This window comes from Cavenderia fasciculata (assembly GCF_000203815.1).
Source record: "Cavenderia fasciculata unplaced genomic scaffold Scf_EU5ZYIE01DZOHE-5, whole genome shotgun sequence".
Taxonomy (NCBI): domain Eukaryota; phylum Evosea; class Eumycetozoa; order Acytosteliales; family Cavenderiaceae; genus Cavenderia; species Cavenderia fasciculata.
Window position 1 is genome coordinate 668,250 of NW_004457644.1, and position 20,449 is coordinate 688,698.

Sequence of the window (20,449 nt, forward strand, 5' to 3'; positions counted from 1 at the left end):
TTATAGTACCAAAATATTTGTTTATTTAACTAACTTTGGTTGAAGTATCTGGAGTTGAGATAACAGAGGTGGTGGTGGTAGCATTAGTCTTTGAACCCTTTGATCTTTGTCCTTGACTACGCTTCTTTCTCTTGTTTTTGTTTTCTTCTTGTTTTTTCTTTTCTATTGCTTCAAGATCTACTGCATCGCCAATGACAAGATTATTTCCAATTTCACTCAATTCGGCAAATTTTCCTTTATCTACAAATGAATTGACACATGCTTCTAATTTATCTCTTGATTCACATTGAATTGGTACAACTATAAAAATAAATAAATAAAAACAATATTAATATTCATTCTTTTCTTTTTTTTTCTTTTTTTCTTTTGACTTACGACAATTATTTGATTGACAATGTTTAATTAATTCATTCCAATCCTTATTAATTGATAAAGTTTTAGCATTACCAATAACCAATAGAGAAGAACGAGGACGGGTAAGGGCTACATTCATACGACGAACATCAGCCAAAAAACCAATTCCTGCACCCTCTTGATCAGAGGCTCTTACACAAGAGAATATAATAATTTCACGTTCTCGACCTTGGAAACCATCGACTGTATCGATTGAGATGCCTGGACAATTTTTAAAGAATTCACGCAAAGTGAGAACTTGTTGACGATAGGGAGAAATGATACCAATACGACCAGTAAAATCTTGTTCTGGGTAGGTTCTGAGGATAAGTTGATAGAGATAAATGGCCATGAAACATTCATCCTCGTTGAATACAGAACCACCGCCATGTTTGATTTCACGAGCAAATGGCAGATCGTAGAAAACAAGTGGACCAAAGAATGAGTTTCCGTGATAGTTTGTGGCACGATCTGCAATGTTGGGACCATCCTCCAAGAGGTCATTGTAAAAGTGACGTGAAGGGAATTGACGAATGGTAGAATGCATACGATACTGGGTGGTGAGCATAAGTGGTGGACACTTTTCTTGGAGACGTTGGAAAAGTGATTGATCGTATTTGTATTTGATGGCAATTGGTGAAATGATGGTAGCTGGCAATTGTTTGGGATCACCGACAAGAATAATCTTTTTGCACTTGTGTTGGATGGGTACAAGGGTAGATGTTTCAACAGCCTGTGCAGCTTCATCGATAATAACAATATCGAATCCATTCATCTTGGTCAAGAGTGAGCTACCACTAAATGAAAGGGTAGTGGCGATAATTTCGGCATCGTCCAAGATGATTGAACGGATTGAATTGGTGTCCATATTTCCCTTACTCGAGGTAGTGGCAGCAGCAGTGGCAGCCGATGACGATGGCATGGCAGTGTTGCTGTTCATCAATTGTTGACGACAACGTACCATATATTCCAATGTAACTCGCTCGACATCCATTTGTGAACCTGGACCAACACGCACAATGTTTGGTTGATACTTTTTACCCTCGTGGTTCAAACAACCGTCTCTAATAAGACGTCCAACAATTTCATCGACAGCACCATTACTTGGTGCACACAATAAAATTCTTCTCTTTCTTGGTGGCTCTCTAATACTACCAGTCTCTCTCAACTTTCTCCATAAATCTCTCTTTCTCTTTTCTTCCTTTTCTTCAAATGTATAATCAATTAAATCAAAATTATCTCTTTTATGTTTTACTTGTTCATTAAACCAAGGTTGTGCTCTAAAAAAAAAATTAAAAAATTAATTTTAACAAAATATTAAATAAATAAATAAATATTTTTTACATACATATTCCACCATTTTTCTTTTTCATGATCCATAATTTGAGATGATTGAATTGAAAGTTGATTTACAAATTGTTCAGTTTCTTTTGGTATTTCGGTACTATGTAATAATACACTGATTAAACCAAGAATTACATGAGTTTTACCAGTTCCTGGTGGACCTTGAATCAATGTAATGTTTTTACCTTCCAATGCAGCCTCCAAAGCACTAAATTGTGATGAATTAAATGCTTGTTTAAATTTATCATACAATATTGGTGGAATTTTCATTGATGCTCCATTTTCCTAAAAAACAAAATAAAAATAAAAAATAAATAAGTAATTGATATCAATCATACTTTTTTGTTTTTCTTTTTCTCTCTCTCTCTTACCTGATCATCAGTTAATAATAAAGTTTTCATAAAACTTGTATTTGAGGTTAAGTAGAGGGCAAGGAATTCTCTTTGAATAGTTGAAAGATTACATAATTTAGTAGTCCACCAATCCATTTCATAACGCAACAAAAGATTCATTTGTCTACCACGATCGTCGTGGATATTTTTTAAACAAAACTTTACTTTGATGCCACCAGTTTCAAATTGTTCGACTGTACCAATGAGATGGAGATATTTGTTTTCTTCAGTGACTGGTGTTCTAGATAGTGGAATCACCCTTTTCTTTTTCTTTAATAAATCATCAGTCATGACCACTTTGTTTGGATCCTCTTCTGGTACCACTGGTGCCTTTGGTGTAATAGTGATTGGATTTCCATCTTCATCCTCATCTTCATACTCGCTATCTGTCATTTCATCTTCCAAACTACCACCAAAAATCAACATTGGGTGATGAAGTGATACCATCATCAAATCATTCTCGTGAAATTGAAAAGCATCAGCCTCTGCTGCAAATGTTAATCCAACTTCCAAATAATCATTATTCTCTGAAATATATCTAACTCTACTAATTGTTGGTGTTGAAACTAAAAAAAATTTAAAATAAAAGGGGTGGATGTTTTAGTAAACAATCCAATCAAATCCAATGTGTCAAATAAACCACACCAAATCTTATCAATCATTACCTTGTTCATTTTCTTCGTGGATAGCTCTTTCCAATTGTGCTCTACATTCTTCCAAAATCAATGGTTCAAATGTTTGAATATAATCATTTTTATCGGTAAATGTTGCCCTTACAGGTCTGAGTCTCTCCTACAAAAAAAAAATGATGAGGGGCATAAGTACAAAAGGTAAAAGGTTGTAGAGGAGGGAATTGAATTGATCAATTTGATCAATTAATTTGACATACAGTCATTCTATGAATTCTAGAGGCATCCCAAGATAAAACCTTTTTATAGAATATTGCCAATACTTGATCATTGTTTAATGGTTTATCATCTTCATTCTTTTCAATGGTTTCTTGTTGTTGTTGTTTTGGTTGTTTTTTTGTGGTGGCTTTTGTTGTTGTTGTTGCTTCTTCTTTGTAGACATTCTTGTATGTATATATATATGTATATATGTGTGTGTGTGTTTAGTTTATATATGATCTAAAAATAATAATAATAATATAGACTACTATGAGAAATAATAATTACATTACAATATAAATATAATGTTGTTTGTTGTTAATAAACCATTATAGTGATATGTATCAAATATTGATATTTTGACAAACAAGTCTGTAGTTTCTTTTCCCTTTCGCTTGCTTGCTTGTCGATTCTTATTTTCTTCCTTTTGTGTTGTTCTTACCTTTTTATGTTTTTTTAGAATTCTTTATCTCTCTCTCTCTTGGTTTACCACACACAAACAAACAAACAAACAAACAAGCACGCCTACTCTACTACTGCTTCTACTAACTCTACTTCTACTACTCTCTACACCCTAACAAAGATTGATTAATATGAATGAATGATCAACACGAACTGACTTTTAACTTTGTGATCTCTGCAGAGCCAATCGATTATTCGCAAAATTGAAGCATATAAAAATAATTTTCTTTTTTTTGTTTTCAAAATAGTATTGCATTATATTGTCTACTTTTTCAATATAAAAGTTGTATAACCCTTTATTATTAAAGTTTTAATATAGATATATAGTACCATACTATATATAATATCATTTCTAAAAAAGATGGCAGAAAGAAGAGCAATGAACAAGTATATCCCACCCGACTATGATCCAAAGAAAGGGTCGATGAATACACAACTTGGACAACATCATCTACGAGACCGCATCAAAAAGAATGGAGTGATGGTAGTTCGATTTGAAATGCCATACAATGTTTGGTGTCTTGGTTGCAACAAACATATTGGACGAGGAACAAGATACAATGCACACAAGAAACTCATTGGGAAATACCTTTCATCTGACATTATATCATTCAAGATGAAGTGTCGTCTATGTAGTCACTCTTTTGAAATACAAACAGACCCCGAACATGCTCAATTTAAATTGGCTGATGGTTTAAAAAGAAAAGAAGAAACTTGGGATCAAGGTGGAAACGATGCAAGTGATAATATTGCTTTAGGTGGAGAAATAGATGATCAGAGTGATCATGATGATGACAATGATAGACAACAAAAAAGAACTAAAAATGAAGATAATAGTAATATTTATGGAATAAATTTAATGGGAGGAAAAGTATATAGCGACGAGGAAAAGAGTAGATTGGAAATAGATCCAATGTTTAAACTACAACATGTAAATAGAGATAAAGAACGTGCCAATCAAATGGCACCAACGTTAAGCAATATGTTGGATACTATGAAAACGAGAAACGACAATTACAAAATGTCTACGATGCTCAGGAAAACCTTTAGAGAGGAGAAAAAGATAAGAGAGGCTGAAGAAGAGGATCTAAAAAAACGTGGTATCACTATTCCACTTTTACCTCTCTCTGAAGCTGACAAGGAAGAAGCTAGACAAACTGATTTCCTTGGTTCATTAAAAAGAAAAGCAAATCAATCAAAACAATTTAAAATTGATGATTTAAAAACAAGTTCAATATTTCAACCAAACAACATAAATAATAACATAAATAATAATAATACTAATAAGAAACAAACGACAAGTGAAGAAAAAAGAAAGGAAATATTAAAAAAGAAATCAAAATTGGATCAATCATTATTTAAACAACAATCCAAAACTAATTCTAATAATAATAATAGTATAGGTTCCATATTTTCATCTAATCTATTTAATAAATAGTTATAATGATCCCTTCATTCAATATGCAAAGGTATCCTTTTTGTACATACATATCCACAAATAGTTACTACTCAACTCGTTGTAAAGGTTATATATTATATTTTCTTGTCTTGTTTTATTATTATTATTAATATTATTATTTAAAGTAAAGTTGAGGTTGTAGAGGAGGAGGAAGTAGAGTTATTTTCGATAGCCATTTGTTGAGTAATTTCTTGTTGTTGTTTGAGTACGTTCTTTAATACAGACTTTAGATCAGTTCCCAATTCGGATGCCATATCCTTGTTCTTTGTCTTTAAAATATAATTGTCAAATGTTCCAGCCTTGTCTATGCATCTAATTGTATATGTAGTAACGTTAACTTTAACCTCTGCGTCTAATAAATGACTAAAGTATGTCTTTGCTTGAACATTTGGTTTCCAATTTCTTCTTGTCCTATAATCCATCAAAACAGAGAGTTAGATCATCATATATTGATATCTATCTATTCATTGTATTCCTTTGTTGCTGTGTGTTGCTTCATCGATGAATGACCCTTCTGTTCTTTCTTTCTTTCTTTTCTTACTTCTTATGTGAAAAACTGATAATGTTGCCATATTGAATGAGTTTGCCACCGTATAAACCTCTTTGAGATCTCTTCATGAGATTAGCATAGTGTGGATTCAAACTAGCTGCTTTTGTAAAGCTAGATACTATATTTCCTAACATTGACATTCCTCTATTTCTTTCTTGTCTTTGATCTAATCTACAAAAGTACTCTACTTTGCTTGACCACCAAATATGCAGATGATCAACACCCAAAAGAGAGTGCACGAAAAATGTAAAAAAAATCAAAAAAAACGAGTACCATTCATTCTTGCAATGAGTATGAGTACTTTTAATACTACGACTATGTAATATATGAATGAATGAATGAATTGAATGATGTTATCACAATTATTTAAAGGATATCATCCATTGAAATATAATTATCACAATACGGTTAGATATGTATTGTCTTCATCATCATCAATAAACTCGATTCATCAACATCAAAATAATAGACAACATTATTGTAGTACAACTAATAATAATATAGATAATAATAATAGTAGTAATAATAATAATAATAATAGTAATAATATAGATAATAGTAATGTAGAATTATCAAGTAAAGAAAGAAATATATTAAAGAGAAAGAAGAAAAAAGATGATTTATTAAACAACTTGACCAATGAGTTGAACAATAGCAACAACAACACGACGTCAAAGGTTGATCAAAGAAACAAACAAATCGATGAACAATTAAATCGTATGGAACACGTTAAACTTGATAGATGTACTGGTTGTGGATGTACGATGCAATACGAAGATACAAACACACTTGGATACATACCAAAATCGGTTGCCATTCGGTACATGTTGAATAAACAAGTACGTGAAGACTTTATCAAAGAGGAAGAGGAAATGATCCTTAAACTAAAAGAACAAGAAGAAAATCAATTGGAACAACAACAAGATTATGATCCATATCTTAATCAATTTAATGAATTAGAAGAAGAAGTAGTAGATAATAATAATAATAATAATAATATTTTGGAACATCAAGAGGAAGAAGAAATGATGGGAGAATTAGATGATTTAGATCAATATGGAAATAAGAAAACAAAAATAGATAAAGGTCAAATTTACTTTGAAAGATTCTTTGGTCGTAGTAAATTAAATTCATCCTCATCTGATACAACAACTGCAACAACTGCAACATTGGATACATTCTTGAAAAAAGAAGTATGTCAAAGATGTCATATGTTGAAAAACTATGGAAAGGTTGTACCAATCAAGATTCCAGTCAACGAGTTTAAGAGCAAGTTGGCTAATATTCGAAATATGAATTGTGTTGTCATCAAGGTGGTAGATATTATGGATTTCTCTGGAACGTTTATCGAAGACTTTAGACACATTGTCGGTAACAATCCAGTGATTGTCGTCTGCAACAAGATGGATGTCTTGCCCGCCGACATTCACAAACATCGTATCGAAGATTGGATCAGAAGAGAGTGTAAAGCCCGTGGAATGGTAGCAGCACACGTCAAACTACTCAGTAGTGCCAGCAAAGAAGGTATCACAGACTTTATCGTCGAGCTGGAAAAGATCAGAAGAGGTAGAGATGTTTTCGTAGTTGGATGTTCCAACGTTGGTAAATCAACTTTCCTCAATGCTCTAGTCGACGAGTACTCTAATAAAGTTGAATTTGGAGATCAACAAGAAGAAGAGAATGGAGGAAAGAAGAAAAAGAATGGTAAACAAGAAGTCAAGCATAAAGAGGCAGAACCACAAGAAACACCAGAAAAAGAAGCAGAAAGAAAGAGAAAGTTGTTGGCTAGTCGTGTAACCACCTCGATCTTTCCAGGAACAACTTTGAATGTTATTTCAGTGCCACTGTGGAACAACTCGACGCTGTTTGATACTCCCGGTGTTGACAACCCATCACAAATCATCAAACTTCTCAAACCAGAGGAACTCAAGGCCGTCATCCCAACCAAGCGTATCAAACCATCTCTAGTGCATATGATCGAGGGTAAGAGTCTGTTTTTAGCCGGTCTAGCTCGTATCGACTATTCCGGTGGTTTGGCAACATTTACAGTCTACACCAACAACAATCTCCCCCTTCATCTTTGTAGAACCGATAAAGCAGATGCTCTATTCCAACGACAAAGAGGTAAAATGTTATGTCCTCCTATTGGTCTAGAAAATATTAATATTAATAATAATAATAATAATAATTATATTGAAAGTGACATTATTGGAAATGGATTAGTATTTGATGAAAAGATGGATCTTTCACAATTAACTAAATTTTCAATTACACCTGAACAAGTAGATTTTAAACATACCCATACCGATCTTGTTATTTCTGGATTGGGTTGGATTGCCATCAAACCGCTGTCCAAACAAGCCAAACCCTTTAAACTTTCAATATACACGCCTAAATTCATCGATGTTTCACTTAGAGCTCCTTTGGTTCCTTTTACAGATACCTTTAATATTGTTAAATAAATAAACTCAAACCAAGTTGGTCGAATAAATTAATTAATTGTGTCGGTTGGCGATAAGCTATTCAAAATTTGAATTCACCCATGAGAAAAAGACGCGCCAAATTTATATGTTGAGGTTGGGTTGTTGTAATACTAAAACAACAATTACACAAGTATACAATTTACTTGTAATACAAACAAGAAATGGGAGATGTAATGGATATTATTTCTAAAGAGAATACTACTACTACTATCACTATATTACCTCCTCACTCGTCTAATAATATAAAAGATCTGATTAATCACAGCAATAATAATAATGATGATAATGATGTTATAATACAAGACAAGTCTCCTGTCACAGTAGAAGGTGAAGGAAAAGGAGTAGCAATAGCAATAGATTCAGAGATGAGTAACAATAATAACAATAACAACACCATTGAATGTAATAGTAGTAAAAGAAAACGATCAGAAGAAGAAGTGACGACTGCTGAAGCGGACAACAACAACAATACTAAGGATAATAATAATAACATTATTAATAAAGATGATAATAGTAATATTACTTCTACAAATGGATGCAATGAAAATGGCATCAACCAACATACATCGCCTCCATCTCTATCACCCTCCCCTTCAGACGAGCCATTGGAGAAACAACAACAACAACCACCAAATCAAGATGTAATGGATAGTAGTAGTAGTAGTAGTAGCAGTAGCAGTAATACTTCTACTATAAATGTCATACCTCCATCAACAACAACAACAACAACAGAGATATCAGAGTCAACGCAAACACCAACATCATCATCTACGACTACTCCAACCAAGGATACAAATGATAAAATAATAAGGGAACAAGAACAAGACAATGACATACAACCAGAAGAAGAAGAGGAAAAACAAATACAACAAACTAAAAAGAAACAAAAGATAGATCCACAAACAACATCAACAACGACAACAATGGAATTGGAAAACCAAAATGGAAATAACAGCAATAATACTACGGATAATAACTCATCAACTATTAATAATATGATAACAAGATCACCTCCAAGAACAAGGTCACCAACAAGAATGATATCACCTCAAACGACATCACCTACAAGAACAAGATCACCTACAAGAAGGATATCACCTCCAACGGCATCACCTCCAAGAACAACATCACCTACAAGAACAATGCAACTTAGACCCAAAAAGAATAGTGGTGATGATGGAATGGAGGAATTATTTTTTAAACAATTGATAGATTTTAATCTTGCTCAAGCGTATGTATCGTACCATTTATATTTATAAATAACAACCTATAATATTTATATTTTCATTTATTTAGATCATTTAAATCAACAAAAAGACCAACACTAAGAGGCAAAAAGGTAGAACTATTTAAAATATATAACAAGGTGATTGATGATTATGGAGGTTACAACTTGGTTAAAAATGGTTGGAATGAAATTGCTGCCATGGAAGAATTTACAGGATACAAAGGTGCTGAAATCCGTAAACTTTATTTGGAACATTTATTGGATTTTGAAAAGTAAATATATATACACTAAATTGTTATGCATTGTTGTTGGAATATATAATATTTATATTATCTATCTAACCTCTTTTTCTTTTTTTAGAACATTTAAACAACCAGCAGTTGAACCTATATCAGATATAAATGAATTGGTACAAGATCAAACCGATCAACAGGGAACACTGAGTGATGTACTCAAAACCAATTTACTTGGGAAAAATCATAAAAGAAGATTGTTGAATACGCAAACACCTCCGTCTGAAAGGTTGATTAGAAAGGGAACAGTACCGGCTTTTCAAACCTATGAACATGATTTGGTTGGAAGTAAAAATATAACTATTTTTGACAAGAGATTGTTTGTTCAAGCTTTAGAGGAACGTGTATCAGAGCTTGCCGATTCAATTACAACCAACAAATCAACATCATCGAAAAAGAAGAAACAGGCAGCTGCAGCTGCTGCAGCAACAACAACAACAACAGCAGTCGCTACTACGCCCAAATCATCATCATCTAAAAATAATACCAATCATTCCACTCCAAAGCCTACACCACCACCTAAATCAACCGATACCCCAACCACCACAAATCGCAAGAATGCTGTTGTTGAAACACCTGTAAAGTCTACCAAACCATCACCATCACCATCACTATCACAACAACAACAACAAGATACTATTCCAAAACCACCAAAACCACCAAAACTTAAACCAAGTCAAAGAGAGGCAATGGCAAGAGAGGAACAAGAAAGAAGAGAAAAGGAGCGAGGCCAAAGATCAAGACTTGAAAGAGCAGAAAGAGAAAAGATGCGTGAAGAAAATAGAATGCAAGAGTGTATGCGTCAAATTGAAAAACAAGAAAGAGCAATAGGAATGGTAGGAGGAGCAGGAGGAGTAGGAGTAGGAGGAGTAATGGTAGGAGGAGAGATGAAATTTGGCGACGATATATATGAATCGGTATACAACGAAAATACCAACTTTGGACATCTAACAAAGGAAACTTTACAAATTAGAATGAAAGAATTAGAGGGTATCATTGCCTTTTTAAGCCCTATTTTAGATGGAGCAACAAGAGAAAAGGATCTCATTCTACAAAGATATAATCAAGCTACTGATAAATAAAAATAAACAAATAAATAAATAAACACAACAAGATGAAAAGACAATCATTGTAATAAAAGTAAAAAGACTTTCTAGTATTAGACACAAATTTGTGTGATATCAAGATTGATTTCTTAATTTGGTCATTTACTTTTTTGGAATATTTCCATTTTTGAATCGATACGGGCGGGTGGACTACAAACAGTTTTGGTAGACTGTCGCCCTTTTGCCCCCCTTTTGTCGACAATTGATTGATTATAACGGGGCCTCGATTGAAAAGATGCAATACGATCTTTTGATTTTGTAACATTCAATGAATTTAGAAAAAAAAGGAAGGATATTAACAATGATCGTCGTGTTTTTTGTAACTCGAAAGAGTGAGAGAGTCGTGTTCACATAATGCTAAAGGCAGGAATTGGACCTTACCTCCCCTACCATTGTATACCCGTCGCACATACGACGAATGAATGATCATCATCATTTTAAAAATGAATCCTCCCTTTTTGTTTAATTGTTGTTGGGGATCGAAGATGATGGTTGATGATTTTCTTTTAATTTTAATCGATGAGACAAAAGACAGTGTTAACACTAAATGAGGCTTGGAGGTAAGACTCCCTCCCTCCCTCTTGAATGAGCATGATGTCAGTTGGTTGTGGGAATGGGCACCCACAGAACAACAACACCAAAAAGTCGTAAGTATGCATCACTGCCATGAAGGTGTGATGAAACTCGCATGTGCGACAATTATAACCGAGCAACATCTTGGCTAGCGGGAGGGCATAGCACGAGGCGAGGGGGGTCAATCGAAGATTGTTTTTCAAGCCAACTTTGGTAGGAGGATAGAGGCATGGCCCTCACTACAGAGAGCGCAGCACACAGACACACAGAAACAACAAAAATGATCTTCATTTTTTTGAATTTTTTTGTAATATAGGATCAACCAAACTCAAGCAAAAGGACAAGGAGACGAGAAAAGAAAAGAAAAGAAAGAGAAAGAAAAAGAGAAACCAGACCCATCCAGACTTATTATTATTATTATTAACAAACCAAACACGATATATCACTACCACTACCATCCATCATCAAAGCAAAGCAAAGCAAAAGTATGAGAGACGAGAAAAGAAAAAGAATTAGATAAATATTTGCAGTAGCCCCCAACAAACCAAACCACCACACGCCATCACACTACTTTCGCCGCAAACAAACAATTGTGTCAAACTACCTAAATTAAACTTTTATTCTTCTTATCTTTCCAACCTACCTATCATACCATATTATATTATATTAACATTGTTTACTTATTTTACATCTTCTATAAATCTATCTATCTATAAATCTATCTATCCATCTATCTATCTAGCATCATCAGTCATTATACATTGTATTACTATATATATAATCATTTATATCTATCTATCCATCAGTCTATCAACAAATATCTATATCTATTTAAGAAAGTAAGTGTAAATAGTTAAAGCAGATACAGAGATACAGATACAGATACAGTTAGTTGGCTAGAGTTATTTGTTGTGTGTTTGCAGTTTGTGTTCACGTGATGATCATATGATCGCCAATTTTCAACTTTTGTTCTTCTCCTTAATCACTATCAATCAATCAATCAATCATCATTGTTTAATTTATCAATTCATTCATTCATTCATTCAATCAATCATTTGATTGGATATGTACATATCAATATATATTTCTGGTTAAATTAATTAACGACGATTAATTTGGCAGTTTCCAGTTTCAGCTCAGTTTTCCCTCCATAAAAATTTAAATTTTGAAAACCACCAGTCGCGTGGAAACCCCCAAGAAGATTCTTTTTTTAAACGCTGTTGTTTGTGACATTTTTTGATCTTTGCGATCGAGTTTTTTCAAAAATCAGTTCGAAAAAATAGGATTTATGATTTGATTCCTATAACAACAACAACAATTAGAGACAGATTGGAACCCTTCGCCTTTCCTTTTATTCTCATTCATTCTCTCTTTTTGTTGTAAAACCCTCCCCTTTTTCTTTTTTTTGTTTCCTCCTTTTTACAAATCTTTTTTTTTCTTTCTTTAAAAGAACGCGAGGAGGAGACAAGACAAGATACTAATCATATCATATGATTGGTGGTTATGGTTTGTCTTTGTCCGATCTAAATTGTAATATTATCTATCCTTTCCTATCCCATACCCATACCCATACCCATATCCATCTATTATCTGTCCATAAATTCAATATTCGTAACCCCTCACACACACAAGTTTAAAAATGTAAGTGTGTTTATGTTTATAGTTGATCGATCAACTATAATCTTCACCTGACCTGTTTATATCTTCTCCTCCTCCTCTACTCATTTCCATTTCCATTTCCAATCAAACAAATATCATCATCGGTTCATTTTTGTAACAAATAGAAGAGGAGGAAAAATTAAACTGATTGATACCTTCACCAAAAACACGTGCATGTGTTTCCCAAGCCAATTAATTAATTCCAACCTATAGTGATTTTTTTGTGGTTGGCTCCCTTTTTTTTGATGGGTGAATGGTTGGTTGGCTGGTTGGTGATGTTCATCATCTGGATGTGAATGGAGGACGATGATTTAAATTTCACACCCCACAACAATCATTCCGTCCAAAATCTTTATCTCTCTCTCATTCATTCCATTCATCATTCAAATATTATATAATATAAATCTCTCTCTCTCTCATTTTTTATTGGGCCGTCGTCACATCATTCTCTCTCTCTCTCTCTTGTTATTGTCATTGATTGGTGAGCCAAGAAGAGTCAATTTACAATTATCATATCAACAACAACAGCAACAACTCTACTACTCTTTTGTTTTTTTTGTTTGTGTGAGGTAGGTAGGTAGTCGAAAAAACAATGCAATCCCAATTTCACTACACTATTACCTACTACTCTGTTCTGTTTAAAGAATGTGGTGGGGTCTCAGATGGTGGTGATCATCATGATGGTCGTGGTCAGTTTCCAGCTTGTGCACAATAATTATAGTACAACCAGTTACTGTACTCTCTTGCTCTGCCCTGCCTACCACCATTATTATTATCCCATGATTCTAAAATTAATCATCATCAAGATGATTTGATTGGGGATGATCCTTCACCATCCAGTTTCATCATCAATGCCATAGACATCAACAACACTCAATCATCACCACCAATCAAACAACAACAACAACTGTTCACATATTCATTCAATTGAAAAATCAAGATCTGATTTCATTATGTATTATATATATGTTTTATATACATATGGGCAAGAAGATGAGATGAGATCAGTGCTGGCTGGCTGGCTGGCTAGCTAGCTAGCAGTGGAAACAGACAGGGTGAAAAAAAAAAGAAAAGAAAAGAAAAAGGGTAAGGTTTCATACCTCCCATCAATTTGATCATCTTCTGCTCTCTCTCACTCCCCACTCTTCTCGTTATCCAATATCTAAATCTGCCATCATCATCATCATCCACTACTACAATATTTAAATATATATATTTACTAACCAATCATCCTATCCTATCCTATTTATTATATTTAGATTTTCATGCTCAACCATTTAACTACTCTTACTACAACAATTTCAACTACAACAATCATCATTGTACACCGATTTGAATCATAATCATCATAATCAATTAATCTTTCTTTCTTTATCCAGTTTTTTTTTCTTTAAATCCATGTTTTAGTTTTAGTAATATTACATTGTACACATTTAATCAATAATAACTCTTTATAAACATATATAAATAATAATAATAATTAATAATGGTAGTTCACCAAAAAGATTTACAACAACAACAACAACAACAAAATATTAACAATAATAATAATAATAATTCACAGATGACATTCCATTCATATCCGGTTGGTGGCCATCATCATAATCATAATCATCATCATGGTCATGGTATGATTGATTCCATGCAGGTATCGTCTTCGAGTGCTGCCGTTGCTTCTGTTGCCGCTGCAATGTTGTCGTCATCGTCGTCATCGTCGAGTGCAGGACTAGACATTGAGTTGATTGACAATGACAAGGAGAATCTTTTCAATAACAGTAATACCAACATGGTTATTGGTGGCACCAACTCGACTGTCAACCTCATGATCAAACAACAACAACAACAAGGTGTTCCAATTGGACACGGTACCAATTCATCTTCACCATGTTTATTAAACCCATTTACAACTGCTGCCAATGCTGCTGCTGGTTTGAATAATCCTTCTTCTCTCAATAATTCCAACTCCAACTCAAAATATAATAATAATAATAATAATAGCAGTAACAAATTAAAAAGAGAAAGTAAATCATTATCAAGTTCATTACCAGTCTTGAGTATATTGATGAGTGGTGGTGGTAATAATATTCATGGTGGTAGTCTTGGATCATCATCATCTAACAGTGGAGGACAACAAACACCTCCAACTACACCAAAATTGTTTCATTTTGATGATCATCATCTTAGTACTGCATCACCAGACCTACAAAACCTTTCAACAACATCATCATCATCACTACTTGCATCAGTTGTAGTGGTTGAAGAAAAGTCACAACCTGTAAAGAAACATAGAAACTCTCAAATCCTTTTCAACACTTTTAATGGATTGTCAATGATTGATCAAGAGGGCATTTCATCGCCATTGTCGCGATCCGCCTCTGATCTATCAACTCTAAACTTGAATAGCGGCGGTAATCATCACCACGACTCTGACAATATTCCCATGTCTAGATCACGTACATTTTGTTTCGAGTCTACTCGTGGTGGTGGCAATGGTGGCGGTAGTGCACCTTCATCGGCCAGTAACAGTGGGTTCATCCCATCGTCTTGCAAAAAGTTGGATTTTTCAAATATTTCCAGTTCTCTTTCATCCATCAATACTGGTAATAGTAGTAGTAGTGTCTCTACACAACTACCAGTATGCTCATTGTCATCACCACCTTCACCCACATTGTTTAGTATTGGATCGAGTTGTTTGATGCCTATTAGTTTCTCATTGTCCAAGAGTTTGACCAGTTGCACTACCACCACTACAACTACTACTGCTACTGCTACAGCTGCAACTGCCTATCCTGATAGTCCAGAGCCATCACCATCACAGACACCTATCAAGGCACAGTCTCCAATGAAGCTAGTACGGTCTAGTCCTTCTATTGCCATTGTCTCTCATCATCATGGTGTGTCCTCCTCTTCGTCAATGATAGAGTCATCATCATTGTCATCAGATATGATGAGTCAAAGTAGTAGTCAAAGTACCAATGAATTTCTATCAACTCAACCATCCCTTTCACCACCTATTCCTTCAACACCTGTGATGCAGCAGCACCACTCCAACACACCATCATCGTCATCACAAGGAATGAACTTTGAGTTTTGTACAACATCACCTTACAAGACACCATCTAAATCTGCCATCTACCTTGGTACCACCAAATCACCAACCATTCACAATTTATCTTCATTGTCCAACTTTCATAATAATAATAGTAACAATTCTTTATATCAATCTTCCGACTCTGTTTTTAATGTTAAAAAACGTACATTGACTTGTTTACTTGGTCAAAGTAGTAATGGCATTGGTTTGGGTATGGGTGGTGGTATGGGTGGAACAGGAACTACATCTAGTTCATCATCTGGATTTATTACCCCTTACTCTACCAACAAACATTTGGATGCTACTGATGAAAGTGATCATTCAGGTATTAGTATTCTTGGTGCAACAACCACAGCAACCACTTCAAGATGGATTAAAGCATCACCTGATATTGTTAAATCCAAACCACTTCCATTTGATAATCCATCTCCATCACCCTCATCACCTTCCTCCTCGAGTCAAACTGAAATTACAAATAATAATATTAATAATATTATCAATTCTTTACATAATGCCGATGAATATAAATTAAGATTACCTGTTTGTATTGGTAAATCTGGTTTTAATAATATAACTCCAGAAACTGTAAGAAAAGAAAATGGAAACAAAAAAATAGAAACAAAAAAAAAAGAAAAAGAAATATTAATATTTTTATTTCTTTTTTATTATTAATTTAGTTATCAAAATTAATGGATGATAGAAATAATAATATAACAATTGTAGATTGTAGATTTGCATATGAATACAATGGAGGACATATTATCAATGCAATTAATATTCCACCTAGTTTTGCCATTGAAACTTTGAAAACACACTTTTTCCAACAAGAACATCTCTCGAAAAATCGAAATACCAAACCAAGTATTATCATCTTTCACTGTGAATTCTCGTCAAAGAGAGCTCCAGAATGTTATAAAAACTTTAGATGGTTGGATAGAAAACATAACCCCTATCCAAATATTCATTACCCCGATATTTATTTATTAAGTGGTGGTTATAAAAGATTCTTTGAAACTTTTCCTGTAAGTTTTAAAAAAAAAAAAAAAAAATCAAAATCAAATCAAATCAAATATTAATTTCTTTTTATTTTTATTTTTTTAGGAAAAATGTTCAGCAGATTATATTAGAATGGATGATCCAAGATTTATTGATGAAAAAAGAAAAGAAGATGAAAAGAAAAAAGAAGAAGCAAAGAGAAATAGATTTGGTAAAGAAAGATCTCAATCATTCCATATTTAAATATATAAAAATATTGTATAAAAAAAACAAAAATAATAATAATGGAGGAAAAAACAAACCAACAACAACAACAAAAAAAAAAAAACAACATACATACACCAGACAATCATACTTTAGATAATCCCTCCAATTCCAGATAAATAATACTCCAACAACAAACAACATCTACACACACATACATCACTAATCTCATCTCTCACTCACACACATCATTTCATTGTAATCATTTTTTCAAAGATAAAAAGGCCCTCGATTGGATCTTGGTTGCTTTATTTTATTTTTTTGAAAATGATAATACACAAAACACTCATCATTCATTTATCACATATTTCATAAATTATTTCCTTTTTACCAAAGAAATAAATCAAATCATTTTTTTTAAAACAACTTAATATTTATTAAACAAGAATAAAAAGGGTTCTTTTTTATTTTGTTTAAATTATCATGCTTTTTGTTTTTGTTTAAGCATAGATGACAGCCTTGACAAAGAGGTTGGCTGGAGCAGCACCATAGATGATGTAACCAAAAGTGTAAGAGGCACCAGCATTGATGTCTTGGTGGCTTGGGAGAGTGACAAAATCGATAAAGTTGCCTTGGACAATGTTGATGTTCCAGATGGAGCTGTTGTCACGGAGACGGCAAGTGGCATCAGTACCAATGACGATTTGCTTGATGTTTCTGGTGGCATAATTGGTGATGGTAATATCCCATTGAGAGAAGGTTTGACCATTGGTTTGCCATGTTCCAATCATCTTGTGTTGGATACCAAGTGGGTGACTTGCAGCTACAAAGGAAATGCAAAGGAGCATAGCACATACAAAGATTAATGATTTCATTTTTTAAAAGTTTAGTTGAGTTTGGATTGGATTATTAATTAAATATTTAGAATATTTGATTTGATGATTTAATTTTAATTTAAAAATAGAGTATTTATACTTTTTGGACAAAGGAACTCTGGAACATTGTCAATGTTGTTTTGTCAATGTTGACATTATAATATATCGTTTACATGATGCACTCTTGTATTTGTATATTGTACAATCTATAAAAATAAATATTTATATAACCCAATTCTAAATAATATTATTTAAATAATTACGTAATTATTGTTTTAAAAGTAGATTTTAGATTTAGATAGATAGAGATTAAAAAAACAAAAAAAACAAAAAAAAATATAAACACACAACAAGTCATAGAGGTGTTTACACCATAACATTTATAACTTTTAACAATCAAAACAAAAATAATATTTATACAAAATGCACTCCACCTTTCTTCTTTTCTTTACTTTCTTGTCTTGCAATCTTGGATGAGATATGTTGTCAACGATTTGAAAGATATTTTCAGTCTCAAAAAAAAAGTATCTTGAATCAAGCAAGCTCGAAAAAAGCAGCATATTGCGATAAGGTTCGATCATTTCATTGCACCGTACTTTTATAACTTCTTCTTCTTCTTCTTTGGAACCCACGCTCACAACAATGAAATAATATTAATATCTTTTTGTTATCATTATCACATTCGCACATATTCTCTTCTTCATCTCTTCTTCCTTTGTTTATAATAATAGATAGATACAGAGAGATGAAAATATTATTATTATTATTATTTTATATATTATTAGTAACTAATAATAATATTGTTAATTCAATATCAACAGTTGGTATAACATTGGATAATGGTAGATCAATAGTATGGAGTGACTATTTAGCAATCAATTATCAATTGTTGTGGTGGAATACTACAACGTTGGACAAGCAAAACGAATATATCAGAGGGTTGGGAATAGAGACGGTTCGTGTTGACGTACATTGGGATCAGTTTGAACCTACCCAAGGTAATCGTCTGTACAGTCAATATGACCCACTCTTTGCAAAGTTAAAGGGGTTCAAGAGTTTGGTCAACCTCGTTGGTACACCGAGATGGGCTAGTTCGTACAACCAGTCTGTCGATGGCCAATGGATTGATACCTACCCACCCGCCAACGACACGGTCTATGCTGATCGTCTCATGGGTCTAGCCATCCGATACCCTTGGGTCACTCATTGGGAGGTATGGAACGAGATGAATCTCATCCCATACTTTTGGGCACCACATTATAACCCCTCTCGCTATAATCAACTCTTTCAAGCTTGTGTATCGTATTTTGATCAATATGGTCCAATGAACAGCGAGCCAATCAATTCGTCATCGTTGGCAGTTGGAGGATTTGGATACTTTAGTGCAAGTAGTGAGAACCCATCATCACTCATGATCAACGACCTATTTCCAATGGGAACCTTTTCAAACAAGGTGATTAGTTACCACCCATACACCAATACGCCAGAAGGTGACTTTGGTCAGACTCCAGGTGACCCCTACGCCTTTCTCGCCACCTCTCAGTACATTAACCTCAATCTAAAGATTGCAACACCCGCCCAAAACCGTCCAAGTGAGGTATGGGCATCGGAATGGGGATGGTCGTCTTTTGCGTCGGGCGGCTTTAACCAATCGATCCAGTCAACCTATACTATCCGTCGTCTCCTTCTCGACACTCTTGCCAATTTCAACAAAACCTTTATCTTTGCCATCTCGGATCTCGATGCTCGTGCCTCCTCTGAACGTGATCAATTCTATGGTCTCATCAATCTTCAACTCGAAAAGAAACAAGTCTATGTAGATTTGGAAAGATTATTTAATATTACTGGTCCAGTTCTTTATTCTGCTGGTGATATAACTAAAATTCTCACCATCAATAATAATAATAACCAATTGCCATCGGATCTAGTCACAATCGTCTATAAAAATGCAAATAATCAAACTCTTGTTGCATTGTGGTTATCAAGAAATGAAACCAATTCACCAGTCAACATTACCATCACTTTTGTTGAAACCAATGTTTCAGGTGTCTATCGTACCATTGTTGGTCAACATACCAATACATTAATGTCTGGTCATTCTATTACATTACCAGTTACAAGTGATGTTGCCATATTTTCATATCCAGATCAAATCAACGATAATTCTTCAGATGTTCCATCAATTGCTATCAAAAATCTTCATCAACCATTATTATTATTATTATTATTATTATTATTTATTTCAACCATACTCTTCTTTTAAAAGAGATAATAAATATCTCTCTTATTATTATTGGTCAAAAAAAAAAAAAAAATCGAAACGAAAATAGTTTCCAAAAAGTGTGAATTGGGGATTTCAGATTTCCAACTTTGGTGGTTAGGGGTTGCACAAAATTTAAAGGTACCATCAATAGAATAACCGATCATTGTTTAAATCAATAATATTTTATATAT

General features: G+C 33.6%; 10 protein-coding genes across 10 annotated transcripts; 6 read left to right on the forward strand and 4 right to left on the reverse strand.

Annotated features, from left to right (window-relative positions):
* Positions 1 to 25: 25 nt before the first annotated feature.
* Positions 26 to 3,346, reverse strand: DFA_09410 (DNA2/NAM7 helicase family protein; the record flags this gene model as incomplete). Its single annotated transcript, XM_004354711.1, has 7 exons — positions 26 to 300; positions 376 to 1,673; positions 1,742 to 2,022; positions 2,109 to 2,695; positions 2,795 to 2,921; positions 3,019 to 3,201; positions 3,344 to 3,346. 7 exons carry the CDS (start codon positions 3,344 to 3,346, stop codon positions 26 to 28), a joined length of 2,754 nt encoding a protein of 917 aa, XP_004354763.1.
* A 493-nt stretch (positions 3,347 to 3,839) lies between these two features.
* Positions 3,840 to 4,916, forward strand: DFA_09411 (coiled-coil domain-containing protein; the record flags this gene model as incomplete). The annotated part of the gene is made up of 1 exon (XM_004354712.1): positions 3,840 to 4,916. One exon carries the CDS (start codon positions 3,840 to 3,842, stop codon positions 4,914 to 4,916), a length of 1,077 nt encoding a protein of 358 aa, XP_004354764.1.
* Positions 4,917 to 5,056: 140 nt separating this feature from the next.
* DFA_09412 (uncharacterized protein) lies at positions 5,057 to 5,627 on the reverse strand (the record flags this gene model as incomplete). Its single annotated transcript, XM_004354713.1, has 2 exons — positions 5,057 to 5,348; positions 5,479 to 5,627. 2 exons carry the CDS (start codon positions 5,625 to 5,627, stop codon positions 5,057 to 5,059), a joined length of 441 nt encoding a protein of 146 aa, XP_004354765.1.
* A 207-nt stretch (positions 5,628 to 5,834) lies between these two features.
* On the forward strand, positions 5,835 to 7,949 carry DFA_09413 (uncharacterized protein; the record flags this gene model as incomplete). Its single annotated transcript, XM_004354714.1, has 1 exon — positions 5,835 to 7,949. One exon carries the CDS (start codon positions 5,835 to 5,837, stop codon positions 7,947 to 7,949), a length of 2,115 nt encoding a protein of 704 aa, XP_004354766.1.
* A 182-nt stretch (positions 7,950 to 8,131) lies between these two features.
* Positions 8,132 to 10,573, forward strand: DFA_09414 (uncharacterized protein; the record flags this gene model as incomplete). Its single annotated transcript, XM_004354715.1, has 3 exons — positions 8,132 to 9,201; positions 9,267 to 9,470; positions 9,559 to 10,573. 3 exons carry the CDS (start codon positions 8,132 to 8,134, stop codon positions 10,571 to 10,573), a joined length of 2,289 nt encoding a protein of 762 aa, XP_004354767.1.
* Positions 10,574 to 10,892: 319 nt separating this feature from the next.
* Positions 10,893 to 11,033, reverse strand: DFA_09415 (uncharacterized protein; the record flags this gene model as incomplete). The annotated part of the gene is made up of 1 exon (XM_004354716.1): positions 10,893 to 11,033. The coding sequence occupies one exon, from the start codon at positions 11,031 to 11,033 to the stop codon at positions 10,893 to 10,895; it is 141 nt and encodes a 46-aa protein (XP_004354768.1).
* Positions 11,034 to 13,421: 2,388 nt separating this feature from the next.
* DFA_09416 (uncharacterized protein) lies at positions 13,422 to 13,544 on the forward strand (the record flags this gene model as incomplete). Its single annotated transcript, XM_004354717.1, has 1 exon — positions 13,422 to 13,544. One exon carries the CDS (start codon positions 13,422 to 13,424, stop codon positions 13,542 to 13,544), a length of 123 nt encoding a protein of 40 aa, XP_004354769.1.
* A 771-nt stretch (positions 13,545 to 14,315) lies between these two features.
* Positions 14,316 to 17,159, forward strand: cdc25 (tyrosine phosphatase; the record flags this gene model as incomplete). The annotated part of the gene is made up of 3 exons (XM_004354718.1): positions 14,316 to 16,505; positions 16,598 to 16,942; positions 17,022 to 17,159. 3 exons carry the CDS (start codon positions 14,316 to 14,318, stop codon positions 17,157 to 17,159), a joined length of 2,673 nt encoding a protein of 890 aa, XP_004354770.1.
* Positions 17,160 to 17,620: 461 nt separating this feature from the next.
* Positions 17,621 to 17,995, reverse strand: DFA_09418 (cellulose-binding domain-containing protein; the record flags this gene model as incomplete). The annotated part of the gene is made up of 1 exon (XM_004354719.1): positions 17,621 to 17,995. The coding sequence occupies one exon, from the start codon at positions 17,993 to 17,995 to the stop codon at positions 17,621 to 17,623; it is 375 nt and encodes a 124-aa protein (XP_004354771.1).
* A 176-nt stretch (positions 17,996 to 18,171) lies between these two features.
* On the forward strand, positions 18,172 to 20,258 carry DFA_09419 (uncharacterized protein; the record flags this gene model as incomplete). Its single annotated transcript, XM_004354720.1, has 2 exons — positions 18,172 to 18,187; positions 18,781 to 20,258. The coding sequence occupies 2 exons, from the start codon at positions 18,172 to 18,174 to the stop codon at positions 20,256 to 20,258; spliced, it is 1,494 nt and encodes a 497-aa protein (XP_004354772.1).
* Between the last annotated feature and the right edge of the window lie 191 nt (positions 20,259 to 20,449).